This window comes from Pelophylax lessonae, assembly GCF_965119305.1.
Source record: "Pelophylax lessonae genome assembly, chromosome: 11".
Taxonomy (NCBI): Eukaryota; Metazoa; Chordata; class Amphibia; order Anura; family Ranidae; genus Pelophylax; species Pelophylax lessonae.
Genome location: NC_138778.1, coordinates 176847489 through 176869565, shown reverse-complemented (window position 1 = coordinate 176869565; position 22077 = coordinate 176847489). Strand labels below are relative to the sequence as shown.

The following is a 22077-nucleotide window of genomic DNA, read 5'->3' as shown; positions in this document are numbered from 1 at the left end:
AACGTAACCCCCGCAATGGAGGGGGGTTTACTGGAATACAATTTCAAGGAGTGGGAACTGCATTTTTTTCTGACATACTCCCCTGCTACATTTATACACTTATCCCAGTGTTTAATGCCCGGAAAGCTTCAGCATGGAAAAATTTGTCAATATGCCTGAACCATCCTAGGACAACCTGCTTCACTTCATCTGTGCCGAAATGCTGACCGATGAGGAACTCCTATGGGACCAAACAGGTGGAAAATCACGCGGAGAGAGGTCCGGGCTGTATGGCTGTGGCAATACTGCCCAGCCGAGTTGCTGTAATGTGCACGTAGAACATTAAGCAGTAGGAGCTTGTGTATTATCCTGGAGAAACAGGACCCCCTTAGTGATCAAACCAGGCAGTTTTTTTCCACAGTTTCTTCAACTCTTCTGTGCCGGTCAATGTGTGGATTATCCAAGATCAGGCGTTCCACGTTCACAGAAATGACTGCTGTGGGCTGGGAACCACCACGGACTGGATAGTCACTGACAGACCTACACCATCTACAAAATGTTTCCACCATTCAAATGTCTTAAGGCCCGTACACACGTACCGATCGTCGGCATACAAACGTCGGTGGACGAAGGATCTGCCGATTGTACGCGTGTTAGTATGGTGCCTCCGACAGATGTCTGCGCACAATCCGCGGACAAAAGTCTTTCGTGCAAACATGAAAATATTTGTATGCCGACACCAGAACGGACGATTGTTCGCCTGTCAGTACACAATTCGGCCGACAGACCGCAGATTTGCAAGACTGGGCATGCTCAGAAAATAGAAAACACAGGGAAAGTTAACCATTACATGACATCACTTCTGCAGTCGGCGGACAAAATTCTTGTGCTGTCCTTGTGCTGTCTTTGCACTTTTCAGCAGACACCGACATCCCGGGGAGAAAAGAGGAACATTTGTAAGCCGACCATCGGTACGTGTGTACGGGGCTTTACTGCGGCAGAGAATCTTATTACCATACTGTGCTTGAATTCTTTAGTAGATAGCTATGGATTTTACACCTTCACCACACCGTTCCATGCACACACTAATACTGTTGTCTGCCATCTTGGTTAACAGTCTCTGGACTGGCCCACGACACCTGCGCTACCCATCAGTAATCACATTTGCCACTTACTACTGTGTGTAGTACTGCCATGCTAGCATCCCTATTTATACCTGTAAAATTAAAAGTCCCGGTTTGAACCCCCCTCGTATTTTGCAAAAAATGAATTATAGTAATTGCAATGCATAGAAAAAAAGTTTTGCCTTTAGTTATATTTTGAGTCCAGCTGGGTACTTGCTGGGGCTTTCTGCATAAAGACGCCATGGCCAAAACCATTACCACCACAAGATAGAGCTTTGCCAGGTGACAAGCTCTATGCAGCTAGGTGGTAGAAGCCCTAAAATGTCAAAACACCAAAGATATTCCCACAACTCAAGTTGAATGAGCAATAGCAGGGAAGGGAAGAACGGACTATTGGAAGACTACAGCTAAGAAACTTTCCGGCATTTTTACAGTGCAATGGTCTTGTAAAAAGCAGCAATATAATTCAGTTGGATCCCAACTGCTCTCACGACATTCAGTCAATTACCTTCAGTTAAGAAAAGGTTCTTGTGCCAGAAGAGCTGTGAGAGACATAGGTTATTTTCATAGGACACCAAACTAAGCAAAGAAGGACTTCTGTGCCCAGGGATATAACCTTCTGCTTCTCCGGTGTCCTAACCTCCTGGTGAGTGCATTTACCCAATGGCCTACAGGCCTACAATGGCCTACAGTGAACACCACAAAACTGTTTTGGTTATTAGATTCCACCTGTGCTACACTGTATACCATGTACAGTATGAGACATCATACAATAAAAAAAAGCAACTTACCAGATCTGTGAGGTTTTCTCTTCGGCGAAACCACATCTGAAAAACACAGAATGACTTAGCAGTGATTGGGGTTCCTAGTTTTACCATTCTGAATCTCAAAATGCTAATCAGCATTAACATTCTTCTGGATTACTGCAATGCCCTGTTACAATATCACAACGAACCATGGAAGTTTACAATTTTAATCCAGTCTACAGTCCTATAGTGCAACTGCCTTCTGCCCAGCCCAAACATAGTCGAATCAGAGTCCTGCTGTTATGATCAGCGTACAGGGGTATGGTGCTTTGCCCAGTCTAAGCATATTGAGGTCTGATTGACTTTAATCTAAATACTATCCATGGTACTAAATGTTAGGGAAAAGACAAGCAAAAAAAAAAAAGGGAATCGATAGTCATTAACTGAAGACCCAAGATCAAAACAAATTTTATAAAAAGTATTTTGATATGCACCATACTAAGCTTAGAGACTGGTCAGAAAATTCCAGCCTGTCCTTTAGTTGGATTACATTAACCGGACAGGATGTTTGTCTATCAAGTAGGAACACATCAGTCCCAGCAACCACAAACTCAAACAGTTCTGAAAAACACCTAAAATTTTGAGCTGCTAAACCCATTTATAACCCCCCCCCCCTTCCAAAAAAAAGAGAACACCAGTTCTATTGAGTTTCATGGGCAAAGAGCCCAGAGTAATATATATCTATACAGTCAAGCTAGACACAACAAAACATGGAACTCACGTCTGAGGAAGTTCACAATAAAGACTAATGATCAGGAGAGTGCAGGGAGCACAGTACACATTTATCCTGTGTACACTCCAAGACTGATATTTATGGCATTCCCATCTATTAACTATGAGATCAGAATGAGGACAAAGTGCACGTGCACAAGGCAGGCAAATGATATTAAATATGACTTATTCAAGATAACAGCATACAATGGGGACAAGATTCAAAGTCCAAGTCTGTGCTCCTGCTCCCCTAGGCCGGTTACATGACAAAATGGTGGCCTTACTTTTCAGAGCGTCCCTTAGAAATGGGTGGTCCACAATGATGCAGAGAGGTGCGGGAAAGTTAGGACATCTAGGCTATGCATCATCGCAGGGGTAAACAGGCCATGAACTGCACTCACAGCATGTCCTCCGTCTTCCAGGTTGATTGATACTGGGTATCACTCAACGCAATGACTGAGGGTATCTATATCAGTCCTCAGTCTTTGGGTTGTGAGCAAAGTGCCAGAAAGGAGGTTCTGTTTTTTAAACCTCTGCTGGGATTTAGAGACTTTTTTTTTTTGAAAAAATTACCAAGAGCATGGCTTTAAATTGTCACTAAACCCACATCCTAAAAAACTGGTAAAATAAATTTTGTATGTAATAAATGCAAAATGATATGCTGTTCATACTCTTGTCACTATGAGATTTGTTTTCTGTATTCTGTTAAAAAAAAAAAAAAAAAAAAAAAAAAAAAAAAAAAAAAAAAACCTGGTTGATCCTGCTGCTCTCTAACTCCCCCTACTGTTCAGGTTCCCAAATCAGCTAAGGATTTTGCAGAGCAGTGTTGGGGGAACTCTGTACATGTTCATTTTATAGTGAGTTCCTATGCCAAGCATTTCCTCCCCATCACATCTGAGCAGCCCATGTGCCCACACAGTCACACATGTGAGAGTGTATACACAGTGGTAAATGACAGCCCACATGCTTCCAATTTTGTTGTGTGTTTTTTTATTAAAATAATTACTGTGCCATCATCCACATACAGAAATAGAAGGGACAATGTAAAAAACCGTGTGGGTTTAGTATCACTACATACACAATAACTTTTTGATATTCTAATTTCAGAAGGTGTGCGTGCACCCTATATACATTTCTACATATACACCTCATAAAATGAGATGATCATTTTAGGATTCATTTATTTCAGTAATTCAATTCAAAAAAGTGAAATTAATTTTATATAGATGCATTACACAGTGATATATGTCAAGCATTTTTCATCTTATTTTGATAATTATGGCTTACAGGTAGTGAAAACCCTAAAATCAGCATCTAAGAAAATTAGAATATTACATAAGCCCAATAAAAATAAAAAAGGATTTTTAATACAGAAATGTTGGCTTACTGAAAAGTATGTCCATGTACAGTATAGGATGCACTCAATACTTGGTCAGAGCTCCTTTTGCATGAATTACTGCGTCAGCGTGGCCTGGAGGCGATCAGCCTGTGGCACTGCTGAGGTGGTATGGAAGCCCAGGTTGCTTTGATCGTGGCTTTCAGCTTATCTGCATTGTTGGGTCTGGTGTCTCCTCTACCTTTTACCCATACCCCACAGAGAATCTAGGTTTAGGTTAGGTGCGTTTGCTTGCCAATCAAGCAAAGTGATACCATGATCATTAAACCAGGTTGTAACTGTCCGCTTATCACTCAAAACCCTTGTTCAACACTGACCGCCACAGATGGAACCTTTCTGCCTTCCTCTCATTTCCCTGGGGAATGTTTTGATCATCAGACCACTCCTCCTTCCTCTAGTTTTAGAGGCAAGGACTCCCTGTGACTCAGTATTCAGATGCAAAGCAAGTCAGCAGCACATCGTGGGAAGGCGATTAATATGGAGGTTTTCTAAAGTTTAAACTTGCACCCCTTGGCAAGCGGAGCGAGGTATGCAGTAAAAGTGCATTATCTATAAAAGTATATATGTCCTCAGACATAAATTGTGTCCATACTGTTAGTTAAAAATAGGCTGTAGATAATCCAAATGTTTGTATAATTAGGTATTGTCATTCATATCCTTTTACATGTAGTCTTGTTTTCTTAGATGTTTAATGTAATTTAGATGTGTACAGGCAACTGAAATCCACCTTGTAGCCCCCTTTTTTGGTGATCACTGTAAACAAATGTATGTCATTTTACAGTTTTCACGGTGCTTATGGTTTACAGTGCTGAAGGTGTTCAAGAGATTAATGTTGGTGGTGCTCAACGCTCCTGCACACCTTTGATGCAAAAGAATAAAAAGTACTGCACCCGTCAGAAGCTCTCCTCTCGTTATTTACTCAATGCCAAAGGGGCCGCTACACAGGTATTGGTACTTTTGGCAGTGTGGGAAGGTGCCAAGTCCTGCTGGAAAATTAAATCAGCATCTCCATAAAGCTGGTCAGCAGAGGGAAGCATGAAGTACTCTAGAATTTCCTAATAGAGGGCTGCGCTGAGTTTGGATTTGATAAAACACAGTGGAGCAACACTAGCAGATGACATTTCTCCCCAAATCATCACGAACTGTGGAAAATGTTACATTTTATTTGAAAATCCAAAGGTCCCAGAGTCTGGAGGAAGAGTGGAGAGGCACAGAATCCAAGTTGCATGAGGTCCAGTGTGAAGTTTCCACAGTCAGTGATGATTTGGGGAGCCATGTAATCTGCTGGTGTTGGTCCACTGAGTTTTATCAAGTCCAAAGTCAGCGCAGCCCTCTACCAGGAAATTATAGAGCACTTCATGCTTCCCTTAAGTAGCCTCGCTCTTGAGATTTGGATTAGGGGAAGGATTAGACCCCCTTTAATGTTTTTTTTTTCTTCCCCCAGGGAGATTGACCTATGTCCTGGTGACTGTTGTCACCAAGACTAAAAGTGAGAGAAATGCAAAGCTTTTTCTGTTCTGGTGACAACCCAAAGAGGGGACATTTTCCAATTTGGCACTTGTTCTGGTGAGTGGAATAAACTCACCGTCGAGAGATTTTCTCTACCTTCCTGTTGCATTTACAGGACAGGGAGTGAAAGTGTTACTAAACCCAGGAGCCTGCATTCACTATATCTGGTCTTCCACAGTACACAGAACATGGAGATGCAATTATTTTAGTAAATCTAAACTGCTAAACCCCTTTTCTCATCAGCAGTATATAGCAGTCTGACTTCTATTAGTGTTCAGCCAAGCACTGGTAAAGCTTGTAGGAGGAGTTTTTATTATCCTCTGACTGTCCTATGAGGCTGCATGACGCCTGCCCCTCTGTCTGGACAGTGCCAATTGGTGCTGTGCTGATCACTTGCACCCTCATAAGGAGGAAAAAAAAAAAACACACTAGCAATATACACCAAACTTAGCATGTGCAGAGTGCCCCCAAGGCTCTGTACTATCAGGAGATGGATTGGGACATTGGAAGAAGGGGAGGATCATAAGGATTGGGACATTGGAATAAGGGGAGGATCACACAGACTTTATACACAATGCAGAGGAACCACCCCTTAGGTCCCACAGTGAGTATAACAAGCATGCTTTACTACATATACAGACTGATATTACTGTTGCGGGTTTAGTAACACTTGAAGGGATCTCTCTCATAGTGAACACAAATAGCAAATTAATACTACTAATAACTTCTCACCCAGGATTACCTGTAGATTGTTCAGCGTTTGGTGTAACCCTGCGTGATCATGATTCTTCTACAAGTAATAAACTACCCAATCAAATTGTTATCTTGCCATATTACAAGAAGTGTTTATTGTTCTTGACTTTGGGTGGGTCAGTTGAGATCACAATTAGTTCCTTTGAAAATAAATATTCTGTAATGAAATGAAAACACATCATTCACATAAACCCACATGGAGCGACTTACAGCCCCGGGGAGAATGGATGTTTATTGATACAACAGATTAGAGGCCTGGATTGTGGGAATAGCATCCCCATATCAAATACACAACTGACTTGGAGTGTTTACTACAGCCAGGCTATGTTCTTCCATTGTTCTTTAGAAGTGTAATGGTTTTCTGAACTACATGATCTCACCCGTGTTCAGTGCCATTAGATCTCCCTTCACAACTCTTTCGCATAACGTCTCTCCAAAATGTTTTGCCTCTAGGATCACAGCACAGGGTTCACGCAGGGCTAAAAACTATCTGGGATTTGGGTGCAGCAGTGTTGTCAGCTCGAGCAGAAGGTACTAACTTAGGCCCCTTTCACACTAGTGTGACTTGTACCGCGATTTTGGACCGCAAAATCGCATGACAAGTTGTTTTCCATTATTTTCAATGAGCCCCATTCATATCAGTGCGTTTTGAAGTCGCACCGACTTCAAAGTAGTTCCTGCACTACTTTGGCACTATTTAATGCGTTTTGAGGTATATAGCCATAGCTTTCAAAATCGTGTCAAAAATCGCGGGAAAAATCGCGTTGCATAAGTGTGAAAGGGGCCTTACTGGATTTCCGGCAAATAAACAGGTATTTTTCTGTATTTGTAAATACAGAAACATATACAGACTATAAGTCCCAGTTTACACATATGAAATCAGGGGCGTAACTACAGGGGTTGCAATCGCTACCGGGCCCCATGCTCCAGGGGGCCCGGTAGCAAACCAGTGGGTGAACTTCCAGGATCGCAAAGGTCACACTTGCGACCGGACCCTGGCATTGCACCACTGTGGGGAGGCCCCAAGATTGCAGGAAGTGGGCCCACAAGATTGCAGGAAGGGGGCCCACTGCAGAACTTGTGAAAGAATCCTGCTGCGGGATCGTAATAAAAGGCCATGCAACGAGTGTAAAGAGCCCCAGGATTAGTGGGAAGAGCCCTGGGCTTGAAGGTAAGGGCCCCGGCCAGGGGTCTGGGGGGCCCTTCATGGTTTCTTGCATCAGGGCCCTGAAGGTTCTAGTTACGCCTCTGTATGAAATGTGGGAACCCTGCAAATCCACTGCGGGTTACCGCATCGCATTCAACTCGCAGGCAGTTCACGCTGCCATATGTGAATGGCTTGGTGTGTCAATACAAAGTTAACGACACCCCCAGATCAGTTGCATATCACAGTGCGAACTGTCAACACCCATGCAATATGATTCTGGTGCGGATTCAAAAAAGGGTCCTGTGCTAGTTGTGTTCGAATCCAATGCAAATATAGCCATACAATCTGTATGGCTGAATTTGCATCGCACTGACATCGCATGTGATTTGCAGAGCAGTGCGCTCTGAATCACATGTGATGTCTGTTATCGCATATATATGAACCGGGACTAAGGGTCCTTTCACGCGGGCTTTCTGCCCGGTGGACTGGTCCGTCTCCGCTCTCTGTGCCGAGACGGACCTGTCAGATCCCTGATCTCCTCTATGGGAGATCGGATTAAAATGGACTGCCTGTCCATTTTAATATGATCCTCCAGACGGATAAAAAATAGGGTTTCCATCCGTCACAGACAGGATCGGATAGCAGCGGGTGTCAGTGGTAGAGGTGCATGGAGCATCCGATCAGGTCCATCTGAAAAACTGACTGGCGGACCTGATCGGAAAGCCAGTGTGACAGGGGCCTAAGTGTTTAATGCAACTGTGTTAGGACAGTACAGCTCCGATAATATGGAGAGGTCATCAATTTCCAATTTAACCACTTGCCAACCATATATACATCTATACGGCGGCAAGATGGCTCTCCTGCGCTAGATCACGTATCTAGTACATGATTCTAGCAGATCCGGGTTGGGGGTGTGCCACCAGTGGCCCACTCCTGCTGTGATTGTTCACAGCGGGAACTGATCAGCGGGTGCTGCGGAACCAATGTCCGTAGGTACCTGCTGATTGATTTGGATCCTGTGTTCTACAAAGCAGGGGCACCGATCAATACTTTCCCCTAATACAAGCACCTCCCACAGTTTAGTAAAACACAGGCTAGGAACACCTTTAACCCTTTGATCCCCCCTGATGTTAAACTCTTCCCAGCCAGTGTCATTAGTACAGTGACAGTGCATATTTTTTAGCACTGATCATTGTATTAGTGCCACTGGTCCCCCAAGAGTGTCAAAGATGTCAGTGTCCCGACTGGCCACCGCAATGTCATAGTCCCGCTACAAGTCGCTGATCACCACCATTACTAGTTAAAAAAAAAAAAAAAAAAATCTATAAAAATATCCCATAGTTTGTAGACAACTTTTGCACAAACCAATCAAGTTACGCTTATTGCACAAACCAATCAATTTACACCTATTGGGTTGTTTTTTTTTAAAACCAAAAATTTGTAACAGAATACATATTGACTTTGTTTAGGAAAACGTGATTTTTTACATTCGATATGTTTTATAGCAGAAAGTAAAAAAAGTATTGTTTTGTTTATAGCTCAAAAAAATAACCGCAGAGGTGATCGATTACCACCAACCACCAAAAAAGAAAGCTCTATTCGTGAGGGGAAAAAAAAACCCAAACATTTTATTTGGGTACAGTGTTGCACAACCAAGCAATGGTCAGTTAAATGAACGCAGTGCCGCATTGCAAAAAATGGCCTGGTCATAAGTTTCATAAAGGTCATACATTTTCCACATTTTGTCATGTTACAACCAAAGATGTAAATGTGTTTTATTGGGATTTTATGTGATAGACCAGCCCTCAAAATTTCCACTCGCCTGCTCGCATTTGGCGAGTGGAATTTGAGGGCGACTGTTTCAGGTGGTGGAGGATCTGCTCAGCTTGGCTAGAGTGGGGGGGGGGGGATGGGGAGGGTCTGCTCGGCTTTAGACAAGCCGCACGAGCTGCCTCCCCAGTCATCTCTATGAAACGCTCTGTGAGCCGCGCTGCACGCTGGGAGGTGTAGTTTCCAGCACAGCTGGTGGTGGATCCGCTCGGCTTGGCTAGAGTGGGGGACGGGTCTGCTCGGTCTTAGACAGGCCGCACGAGCCGCCTCCCCAGTCATCTCTCTGTGAGCCGCGCTGCACGCTGGGAACTGTAGTTTCCAGCACAGCCCCGTGGGTTCTCTTCTCACTGACATTCCAGACTTGAGGCGGCAGAGAAGATGTGTGTCCCAGGGCAGCGAGGAGGAGGAAGAAGGGTCGGCAGCGAGCAAGACTTCGGGTAACAGCCTACATGCAAACTCCACTCACTATAGTACAATTAAAAATAAAACCACAACAACTAACTCAATATGCAGTACTGAATGCTGATGGCACACAATTATCTTAGCCTCACATAAAATATACCAGTATACCACCAGAGGGGTCCCTCAAGTAAAGAGAGTTGAATGCAGAAAACAAAGATATTGTATTATTTTGTCCAGAACAGAATTGTGGTCTATTCCAACTGAAATATATAATGAAATATAAAATTCTGGCACTGTATGTGGAGAGCCACTTGTTGGCTTATAGTGGACCCAGATGGCAGAGGGCGCCCTGTATATCAGGAGCAATTTGGACACCTTTGGAGGCCCCACATTTATGCCACCGCCCAAAGTATGCCACTTTCTGGGAAAGGCAGGACAGGATACAGGATATTGTACAAGTAAAAGAGCAGATAGCACTAAGCAATAATACACAGCGGCTTAGTACTACTGCCTTATCGCACTGGGGTCAAATCCTGTGGGTTTCCTCGCAAAATCCAAAAACATGCTGGCAGGTTAACAGACTCCTGTATAGAATTAGAAAACAACAATGTGTGCAGTGCTAAAACCCCTCATACAGACAAAAAAGATTTTTTTTTTTTTTTTTTTAGGAAAATGCATGATGTCCCAATATTTATGCGCAAATTTTGACTATGGCTCCTTTCACACGGCCGCTCCGTGTGTCCGCAAATCATCCAATCCGTTTGCGGATGATTTGCGGACATAATGTAAGTGAATGGCACTGCGGGTGTCAGCGGAATACCACCAGCTGACACCCGATTTTCCTCCATTCAGTTCTGTTCCGTTTTTACAAATGGAACAGAACCCATTTTTTCTTCCGTGTAAAACACGGAAAGGAAGGAAAATCGGATGTCAGCGGTGTCATCCGCTGACATCCGCAGTGCCATAGACTTACATTATGTCCGCATATCATCCGCAAACGGATGGGATGATATGCGGGCACACGGAGCGGATGACAGAAATGTCATCCGCTCCGTGGTAAAAAAAAAAAAAAAGTCCCGCAGCGGACCTTTCACACGGAGCGGCCGTGTGAAAGGAGCCTATAGCACACATGGATCTAAATTTTATTGTAAACAAATAAAGTGACCGTGCATGTGTGACAATAGTGAAAAAAAAAAAAAACATGAAATACTGTATGTAAACATAAAAAAAGTCAATAGGTATTGTGAACGGCTTAAAACATGGTCCTTTTGGAACCTGGCACTGGGATGTTTTAAGCCGTTTGTGGAGTATTCGTTGGCACCCCTCAACCCTGCAGTCTGTACGTAGCGCACCTCTCAATCCTGCACACTGTATGTAGCGCATATTTACTTAACAAGGCAGTAATGATATGTACAGTGCCTATAGTAGCCAATCGTATTATATCCTTATTTTATTTATCACAGTCAAATCAATGAAATATACTTTATATTAATGTTAAAGTTGTTAATATTTATTTTTGTTACCCAATTCTGCATACAACATTTAACAGTTGCACTTAATGAGATAATTTAACATTTAATTTAACATTTAACGTGTTTAGGGGTGGAATAATAGGCGGGGCAGGGTAAGGTTGGGTGGGGCAACTGGTGGCGAGTAACTCTTAAGGCCTGGCTAGTAGCTCAGGACTTGAAATTTTGAGCCCTGTGATAGACCAACACAAAATGGAACAGAACTGTGAAGTGGAAGTAAAATGATAAATGGTTTTCAACATTTTTTTACAAATATGTGAAATGTGTGGTGTGCATTTGTATTCAGTCCCCCCCTGAATCAATACTTTTGTAGAACCACCTTTCACTGCAATTACAGCTGCAAGTCTTTTTGTGTAGCTGCTTTGCACATCTAGGAGTGACATTTTTGCCCATTCTTCTTTGCAAAATAGCTCAAGATCTGTCAGAATGTCTGAATAGCAATTTTTCAAGTCTTTCCACAGATTCTCAATTGGATTTAGGTCTGGACTTTGACTGGGCCATTCTAACACATGAATATGCTTTGATCCAAATCATTCCATTGTAGCTCGGGCTGTATGTTTAGGGACGTTGTCCTGCTGGAAGGTGAACCTCTGCCCCAGTGTTACGTCTTTTGCAGACTCTAACCGTTTTTTTTCTAAGACCAGAGCACCTTCTTTCACATGTTTGCTGTGTCCCCCACATGGCTTCTCACAAACTGCAAAAGGATCTTCCTATGGCTTTCTTTCAACAATGGCTTTCTTCTTGCCACTCCTCCATAAAGGCCAGATTTTTGGAGCGCACGACTAATAGTTGTCCTGTGGACAGATTCTCCCACCTGAGCTGTGGATCTCTGCAGCTCCTCCAGAGTTCCCATGGGCTTCTTGGCTGCTTCTCTGATTAATGCTCTCCTTGCCCGGCCTGTCAGTTTAGGTGGACGGCCATGTCTTGGTAGGTTTGCAGTTGGGTCATACTCTTTCCATTTTCAGATAATGGATTGAACATTGCTCTGCAAAATGTTCAAAGCTTGGGATTTTTTGTTTTTACATAAAAACCTAACCCTGCTTTAAACTTCTCCAAAACTTCATTCCTGACCTGTCTGGTGTGTTCCTTGGCCTTCATGATGCGGTTTGTTCACTAAGGCTGGCCATACATTATACAATTTTCTTTAGGAGTTACCTTCAACTATGTTGTACAAAGGCCTGCCTAATTGAATACAATTGAAAGTGTATAGTTTGGACCTCATATTATTATTATTATTTCAGGTACTTGTATAGCGCTGTCAATTTACGCAGCGCTTTACATTGTACATTCACATCAGTCCCTACCCTCAAGGAGCTTACAATCTAAGGTCCCTAACTCACATACATACACAGTAGGGCCAATTTTTTATTTATTTATTTTTTTACAGGATCCAATTAACCCATCAGCATGTCTTTGGAGTGTGGGAGGAAATCGGAGTACCCGGAGGAAACCCAAGCAGGCACAGGGAGAACATGCAAACTCCAGGCAGGTAGTGTCGTGGTTGGGATTCGAACCAGTGACCCTCTTGCTGCTAATATTATATAGTTTTTGGTAAATTTAAGAAAACTGTACATGAAAATTGAACATGTATGGCCAGCTTAAGGTTCTCTAACAAACCACCGAGGGCTTCACAGAATAGCTGTATTTATACTGAGATTAAATTACACACATGTGGACTCTATTAACTAATTAGGCGACTTCTGAAGGAAATTGATTCCACTAGTTTTTAGTTAGGGGTATCAGAGTAAAGGGGGCTGAATACAAATGCACGCCACACTTTTCAGAGGTTGGTAAAAAGAAATTTGGAAAACCATTTATCATTTTCCTTCCACTTCCCAATGATGTGCCACTGTGTTGGTCAACCACATAAAATCCCAATAAAATACATTAACGTTTTCGGGTGTAACATGACAAATGTGTAAGAATACTTTTTCAAGGGACTGTATAAATTGCGGTTCAAATCATATTGTAATTATTAAAAATGACCTTTTTCTGTTCAATCTGCATCTCTAAGTTTCTGTAAAATGCAATGCAATATGGCAATCTGAAGGTGTTCTGTACCCCCCCCCCCCCCCCCCCCAGAAACATTTCCTGCTTGTGTGATTGGTTCAGTGACTTTCCAGAATTCTAAACTAAGATACAAGATATTAGTTTACTTATATTTACTCAAGAAGTGGTAAAACATTAACAGGAGGTTATTTGCAATGTTTTTAAAGAGGTGAAACACAGGGAAAGGTGCATTTTTTTTTTTTTTTTTTGCCTAGACAAAAAAAAAAAAAAAAAACTTTGATTACCCAAAAAATGGCTTGCCAGTAATGTCTGCACAACTCAGAGGCTTGAGGTATTTTCCCCTGCCTGATTCAGTGACTTCTCCTGCACCAAAGAAAACATTGAGGTACGGTTTGCAATAATGGTCCATAATCAGGCTTGAGCAAGTGGTTATGTAAATTTAGCGATCAACTACAGGCAAGATTAGCGTTTGCAACTAAACCTTAAACTTTAGTATTGTTCATAAATGTCAAGCCGGTTTCTATGATCCCCCCCCCATCCCCATACAATTGGTGCTCACCTGGTTCAGGGCTGGTGTAGCTGGCCTTGGAGTTGGAGGGTGCAGGTGGTGACAGACAGATGCTGCTCTTCTTGTGGGGTGATGCCAATACAGTGGATGGTGCTCTCTTTCCTTCTCTCTCTCGCTTCTCCCAATATGGGGACTTTATCTCCCTGCCTGGTAAGTTGAATAGGAAACAGTCACTTCCTGTACAATTTCAACCCGCAGCAACAGAATTTCACAGAATGCTGCTTAAGTGTTAGACATGACTAGTAAACCAATTCTATCCAGAACATACATGCACAAAATTATCTACTGCATATGAGTATAGTCACCGAAGGATATGAAATTAATGTGAATTTGGCTTATGAGAAGTTTTAAAGTTGAACACATACCCCATGGGGGGGGGGGGGGATACATACACACACATATACAAATTATATATATATATATATATATATATATATATATATATATATACACATACACATACACATACACACACACACACACACACACACACACACCTCAAAAAGAACATTAAAAATAACACTTTTTAAATTGGAGTATAGCATCAAGTCGATTAAACTCCTGGGATATTGATCTGGTCGGTTAGGTAGCAGAGGGGGTTGTTAATCAGTTTCAGATGCTTTGGGGTTAATGAAATTAACAGGTGCACTAGATGAGCAACAATGAGACAACCTCCAAAAACAGGAATGGTTTACAAGTGGAGGCCACTGCCATTTTTTCCCCAACTCAACTTTTCTGACTGTCACTAGTTTTGCATTTGGCTAGGGTCAGTGTCACTACTGGTAGCATGAGGAGATACCTGAACCCTATAGAGGTTGCACAGGCAGTGCAACTCCTCCAGGATGGCAAATCAATATGTGCCATTGCCAGGTGGTTTGCGGTGTCTCCAAGCACAGTCTCCGGAGCATGGAGGAGATTCCAGGAGACAGTCAGTTACTCTAGGAGAGCTGGACAGGGCAGTAGAAGGTCCTTAAACACATCAGCAGGACCGGTATCTGCGCCTTTGTGCAAGGAGAAACAGAAATAATAAGTACTGCCAAAGCCCTACAAAATGCCACTGGTGTGAATTCCTGACCAAACAATCAGAAACTGACTTTAGGAGGGTGGCCTGAGGGCCCAAAATCTTCTAGTGGGCCCTGTGCTCACTGCCTGGCACTGTGGAGCTTAATTGGCATTTGTCATTGAACACCAGAATTGGCATGTCTGCCACTGGCACCCTGTGCTTTTCACAGACTAGAGCAGGTTCACCCTGAGCACATGTGACAGGCGTGAAAGGGTCTAGAGAAGCTGTGGAGAATGTTCTGCTGCCTTTAACATTGTTCAGCATGACCGGTTTGGTGGTGGGTCAGTGATGGTCTGGGGAGGCATATCCATGAAGGGACACACAGACCTCTACAGGCTAGACAATGGCACCCTGACTGCCATAAGATATCGGGATGAAATCATTGGACTCATTGTCAGACCCTACCTGGTACAGTGGGTCCGGGTGCATGACAATGCCTGGCCTCATGTGGCGGGAGTATGCAGCCAGTTCCTGGAGGATGAAGGAACTGCTACCTTTAAATGGCTACAATGAAAACCACTGGTACATTGTTTCAGTCCATCCGACACCGCCAGGTTGCACCCCAGTCTGTTTAGGAGCTCAGTGATGCCCTGGTCCAGATCTGGGAGGAAATTCACCAGGACAGCAGCCATTGTCTCATTAGGAGCAGGCCCCAATGTTGTCAGGCATGCAAACAAGCACAAGAGGGGCCATACAAACTACCGAGTACCATTTTGAGTTGCTGCAATGAAATTTCAGCAAAATGGACTAGCCTGCATAATTTTTTTATTTTGATTGTCATGGGGTCTTTGAATGGTTAATCATTTTCATTTCCATCAAATGATGTGGCATCCTTTTGATCCTAACACATTACCCAGTCCATATCAGTATAGATATCCAGCATGATATTTTTCCCCATTGAGATCAGATGTGTTTTCAAAGTGTTCATTTAATTTTTTTTTTTTTTTTTGAGCAGTGTGTGTGTGTGTGTGTGTGTGTGTGTGTGTGTGTGTGTGTGTGTGTGTGTTGTTACGAAGGTTATAATTTGAGGTGCAGTTCAGTGAGTAGAATAAGTATTTGATCCCTTACCAACAATAATTCTGGCTCCCACAGACTGGCTACAGTATGTGCTCACGTGGTACACAGGTTTGTACTATAAATTTAAGAAGGTGCTCCTATGGACAACTCGTTCTGTGTATAAAAAAAAAACAAAAAAACACCTGTCCACAGAAACTTTCTTCCATTCAAATCTCACCATAATGGAGCTGTCAAAGGACATCAGCAACAAGATTGTAGACCTGCACAAGGCTGGAATGGGCTACAAGACCATTAGCAAGAAGCTTGGTAAGAAGGAGACAATGGTTGGAGCGATCATTCGCAAATAGAAGAAATAGAAAACCACCATCAATCGCCCTCGGTCTTGAGCTCCATGCAAGATTTTGCCTCATGGGGTAAGGATGATCATGAGAAGTGCAAGGGATCAGCCCAGAACTACACGGGATGAGCTTGTGAATGATCTCAAGGCAGTTGGTAACAATACGCCGCCATGGATTGAAATCCTGTAGTGGCCGCAAGGTCCCCTCCTGAAGAAGGCACATGTACAGACCCGTCTGAAGTTTGGCAATGAACATTTCAAGGATTTAGAGAAGGATTATGAGAAAATGCTGTGGTCAGGTGAGATCAAAATGGAGCTCTTTGGCCATAACGCAACTCGCCGTGTTTGGAGGAAGAAAAATGGTGACTATGATCCTAAGGACAGCATCCCTACAGTCCAGCACGGAGGTGGAAACATTATGCTTTGGGGGGCCAATGAATTGTAAAATCTTGGATGGGAACCTTCTTCCCTCAGCTAAAAAACACCGAAGATGGGTCTTCCAGCATGACAATGACCCAAAACATACCGCCAACGCCAAGGCAACAAAGGAAGCACACGAAGGTCATGAAGTGGCCTAGCCAGTCTCCAGACCTTAATCCTAAAGAAAATTTATGGAGGGCGCTGAAACTGAATTGCCTAGGGACAGCCAAGAAACCTTAAGGATTTAGAGAAGATCTGTAAAGAAGAGTGGACCAAAATCCCCCCTGGGACATGTGCAAACCTGATCAACTACAAGAAATGTCTTACCTCTGTGCTTCCCAACAAGGGTTTCTCCACCAAGTCATGTTTTTCTTGGGTATCAAATACTTAAATTGAGTTGCAGTTTAGTGAGTAAAAAACATTTGTATCGTGTTTTTTTCTGGATTTTTGGTTTATATTCTGTCTCTATCATTTAAAATACACCCATGATAAAAATTATAGACCCTTTAGTTGTAAGTGGGCAAACAAAATCTGCAGGGGATCAAATAATGAGATTGAGAACATATATCCTACACACTTGAATTTGGGTAGCAACCTGTTTTACAACAAAGCCCAGACTGGGAGAAGAAGGAACACACAATCAAGTGAACTGGCAAGGATCTTCAGACAGTGGAATAAACTCATGCTGCTTATATATCCCCCCCCCCCCACTACAAGCGAAGGGCAAAGGGGGTGACCAGGTTGTATGGTCTACCTGCAATAGAGAACAATCAGGTCATCAACATGACTCAGGGTTCTGCACCTCTCAAAGACTGTATAGACAGAGATAACCAAACCCTTTTTGCAAGTAAAACATCCCATATGTGGTGTTGCAAATTCTGTAGCCAGTTTGCTTTGGGTGAAATTAAAACCTGTGTAGCACAAGGGTGACTCCTATTGCAGATTAGTAGACATCATAGATTTTACATACACAAGTCAAGTCCAATGCACTAGAACTCAGACAGTTGCTCCCAGAGGAACAGCTCATTGACCAGGCTAGAAAACCAGTTTTGTCATATTCCTGGTTATGGTGCTGCCTGAGCTACCGCAATCCTCCAAACCACAGGTACATAATCCTACATATTCATTCTGACCTTCGGGTAATAGGCATGGACTGAACTACACACCTTTATGTATGATGCATTACCCTGTGACAACATGCTGAAGTACAAATAAATGAAGGCGAAGCTCTTACCTGTAGCAGATGAGGCATTAACCCATTCAGTCTTTGGGGTCTGGTGGTTATCGTCAGGTGAACCGAACTCTAGCAAGGTAGGGAGCCGTCCCTCCCTGACCGGTCTCTTGTTGGCTGAAAAGAAAGTTCAGAGGTCAGGTAGTGAACCTTCAGAAATACGGTCATCTCTGGCTATAGTAGTCAGGGATCACTGGACACTTAAAATTATTTTTCTCCCAGTCCAAACAGTTCCATTACCTGGGGGCAGATATTCCCGTGTAAGGAGTGCAGAGGGAGAACACCTACCTTACAGGTTAAGGAGTAAATAATCTGTAACATGAGCAATTAGGTGAGGTCATGGAATGTATAGAGGAACGTGTTCTACACGGGAGTATAAGAAGTGTGTCATTCTGGAGTGAGCACATCTTATCCTTAAAGATGCCCACAATTAGTCCTGGTTCACACGGGTGCCGTGATTTGCATGGACTTCATTGCGGCTTCATTTAACAGAAGTCTAAGAAAGTCACAATTAAAGTCATCGAAAAGTAGTGCAGGAACTTTTCCTATTCGCTGAGTCGCAGTGATAGGAATGGTTCCATTACTGAAAATGGGCTGTTACTTGTCATTGGATTTGGAACGTCGGACTAAATGAAAAAAGAACCAAAAAACATCAATGCAGTTTTAATAAAGTTCAATATTTTTTTTGACCAGTACATGTGTTTGAGGGCCTGTTCACACATGGTGCAATGACTGGCATTTTTCAGCACTTAAAGAATGCCAGTCACTAATAGGGCACATAGAAAACAAATGTTTTCTATGAACTCTTAGCACTGCAACAGCCCCAACAAGCAGTGCATTTTGTAGCAAAGAAAATTCATGACCCCGCACAGCAGCGTGGTGCCTGTTATTTTGTGCACTTCAAATGAAACGAATGAAATGAAACAAATTAAAAAAAAAACAAACAACGTAAGGTGCACTCAAGAACGCAAGTCTCACCTTCCCCTACTTCCAAAACTGAAAGTTCCACGCACATTAAAACTGCTCTTGTTTACTGTGCAGGCATTGGGCCTGTTTTTTATCAACAAAACTAAAATTAAAATATTCAACACTTCGTCTAGTAAGACACACTCACTCGTAACTTTGTCTGAACCAATTACGTGGTGGTGCGACACTAACCAAAAAAAAAAAAAAATGTATAAGTCCTTTTTTTATTCCCCACAAATTGAGCTCTTTGGTGGGATTTGATCACATCTGAGTTTTATTTTTTGGGCTATAAACCAAAAAAAAAAAAAACCCTGGCCAGATTTTTCACTTTCTGCTATAAAAAAAAAAAAAAAAAAATCTCAGTAAGCGTATATTGATTGGTTTGCGCAACAGTTATAGCGTCTACAAACTTTGGGATATATTTATGGAATTTTTATTTATCTTTTTTTTTACCAGTAATGGTGGCAATCAGCGACTTATAGCTGGACTGATATTGCGGCAGACAATCGAACACAGACACTTTTTTTATGATCCAGTGACACTAATCGTGATCATTTCTAAAAATATGCACTGTCACTGTACTGACACTGGTTGGGAAGGGGTTAAACATTGGGGCGATCAAAGGGTTAACTGTGTGCCTAGCCTGTGTTTTTGTGCAAGACAGCCAAGAGACCACAGTACAGCCCGAGGTTGTGCAATACAGCATGTAATTCAGTACAGAGCAGCCAGAAGCCTAGCAATCAAGTTGTGTATAGTTATACAGTTTGGGGTATCTTATCTCCCCCCATCCCTATCCAAGTTACGGTTCCAATAAAAAAACTCAAAAAGTAACCTCTAGACTGATCTTTAAACCAAAAGGAAGAATGAAAAAAAAAAAAAAAAAAAAAAAAAGAAAATGCTGTGAGTGGGGGAAAGAGGCCCAAATTACCAGTGGCTCCTGTAGGGGTAGCTCTATAGATTAGTATAGCCCCTAATGCATCTATCTCATCTACTGGAATTCTGGCCTTAACCATCAAAAAAAAGTTTTAATGATCTCCATTGATTAATCAGTTCAGGTCCACCCCATAGCAGTTTTACTGCTACAGGGCGGCACCTTTGCGCCAGGTCACATATATACACACACACTCTTCCAAATAGGGGGTGCACATGCCCACCACCCACCCCTCGCTCTCGCTGTGATCACACCCAGCAGTGGGTAACACAGACTATGTCCGCCAGCACCCACCAATTATTTAGCAGAGAGGCAGAATGGCGGTCTGCCCACGTAAAGGCAGATCCCCGTTCTGTCAGTAGTGGCATAAATCCTGCATCTCTGCAAAGCAGGAATTAGGATTCAAATCTTCCCCGAGTAAAAGCACCTCCCACACTGTACTAAGATACAGGCTATGCACACAGTTAATCCTTTGATCGCCCCCGACATTAACCCCTTCCCAGAGCATATTTTTTAGCACCAATTACAGTAATACTTTTTGGGGACCAGTGACTGTCAATTAGTGTCTAATTCGCAGTCCCACTATAAGTCGCTGATCGCCACCAGTACCAGAAAGAATAAAAAAAAATATATATTTTATATATATATATATATATTATATATATAAAATAAAATTATCCTTTAGTTTATAGACGCTATAACGTTTGTGCAAACCAATCACTAAACACTTATTGGAATTTTTTTTTTTTTGTTTACCAAAAATGTAGCAGAATAATATTAGCTCAAAGTTAAGAAATTAGATAATTTTTATTTTTATTTTTTTTTTTTTTTGTTTAAAAGGTTTTATAGCAGTGCATGTAATTAGGCCCCGTTCACACAGGGGTGATCCGACTTGGGGGGGCGACCTCCGAGGTCGCGGTGCGAGCCGCGTCCTCGGAGCGGCCGGCACGGACTTCATAACATTGAAGTCTATGACGGTCGCGCCGGGTCGCCCCAAAGAAGCTCTGGACCCTTTTTCCAAGTCGGAGCGACTTGTGTCGCTCCTATTAGAACGGATCCGCAGCTTCCCTATGGAAGGCGACCTACGGCGACCTGTGAGGCGACCAGAAGTGATCAAATACCACCAAAAGAAAGCGATTTGTGGAAGAAAAACAAAAAAACAAAAAAAAAACAGACGGACAAGTTTTATTTGGGTACAGCATCTAGGGCCAGTGCTAGACTATTTTTTCAAGACCAGCTACTTACACCCCTCCCCCTCCCAAAAAAAAAAAAAAACTTCCAACATTTTTAAAACACGGTCACTGCTACACTATGGGTGAGCAGGATAGAAATGCATCTGCATCTGTGGTGTCACTGAAAAAAAAAAAAAAATTCCCTGCATTGGTAGTTCACTGGAAGGACAAATGTCCTTGTGTCCATGTTCTCACTGGAAGAAAAAAATTGTCTCTGCGTCCATCATATATGATATGCACCAGTAAATTTAAGGGGCTTGGGTGGTAGGAAGCCGACAGTGGTGTACAGTGGGGAATGAAGATGATGGGGGGGGGGGGATGGTAGGAAGCTGACAGCGGGGATGAAGATGATGGGGGGGGGGGGTGGGATGGTAGGAAGATGACAGTGGGGATGAAGATGACAAGGGGGGTGGGATGGTAGGAAGCTGACAGTGGGGATGAAGATAACAGGGGGGGATGGGATGGTAGAAAGCTGACAGTGGGGATGAAGATGACGGAGTATGGTGGTAGGAAGCTGACAGTGGGGGATGAAGATGACAGGGAGTGGGGTGGTAGGAAGCCGACAGTGGGGCTAAAGATGATAGGGGGGCGGGATGGTAGGAAGCTGACAGTGGGGATGAAGATGACAGGGAGTGGGGTGGTAGGAAGCCAACAGTGGGGATGAAGATGACAGGGAGTGGGGTGGTAGGAAGCCGACAGTAAGGTACAGGGGGTGGGGTGGTAGGAAGCTGACATTGTGTACAGGGGGTGGGATGGTAGGAAGCCGACAGTGGGGTACAGGGGGGATGAAGATGTCAGGGAGTGGGATGGTAGGAAGCTGACAGGGGGGGTGGGGTGATGGGAAGCTGACAGTGGGGTACAGGGAGGATGAAGATAAAAAGTATGGTGACAGGAGGTAGGGTGGTGGGAAGCCAGGAAGAGGAGGATGATGAGGAAGATAAGGATGATGACAACGGGACAGTAGGTGGCCTCATATGCTGGATGGCAAACATTGTCAGGGCGCCCTCGGCCATGGAGTGACATCATGGGATGCGGTCAGTGTCAGGGAGCAGGACCATCATACAGTACCTTGAGACTCAGGCAGTTCGCCTAGTGGGAGCGCCGGCCCCGACAGCA

At 43.2% G+C, this 22077-nt stretch overlaps 1 protein-coding gene across 3 annotated transcripts in view; it reads right to left on the bottom strand.

Moving 5' to 3' along the window:
* LOC309566586 (myosin light chain kinase, smooth muscle-like) overlaps positions 1-22077 on the bottom strand; it is a 122906-nt gene that overhangs the window by 41542 nt on the left and 59287 nt on the right. For 2 of the 3 annotated variants that reach the window (XM_082271777.1, XM_082271776.1), the window contains exons 4-6: positions 17836-17949; positions 13756-13911; positions 1895-1930 (exon numbers count right to left, since the gene is read on the bottom strand). In XM_082271777.1, coding sequence (XP_082127903.1) covers positions 1895-1930; positions 13756-13911; positions 17836-17949 — 306 coding nt within the window. The remainder of the gene's footprint in view (positions 1-1894; positions 1931-13755; positions 13912-17835; positions 17950-22077) is intronic. The other variant, XM_082271778.1, reaches the window with a different exon arrangement.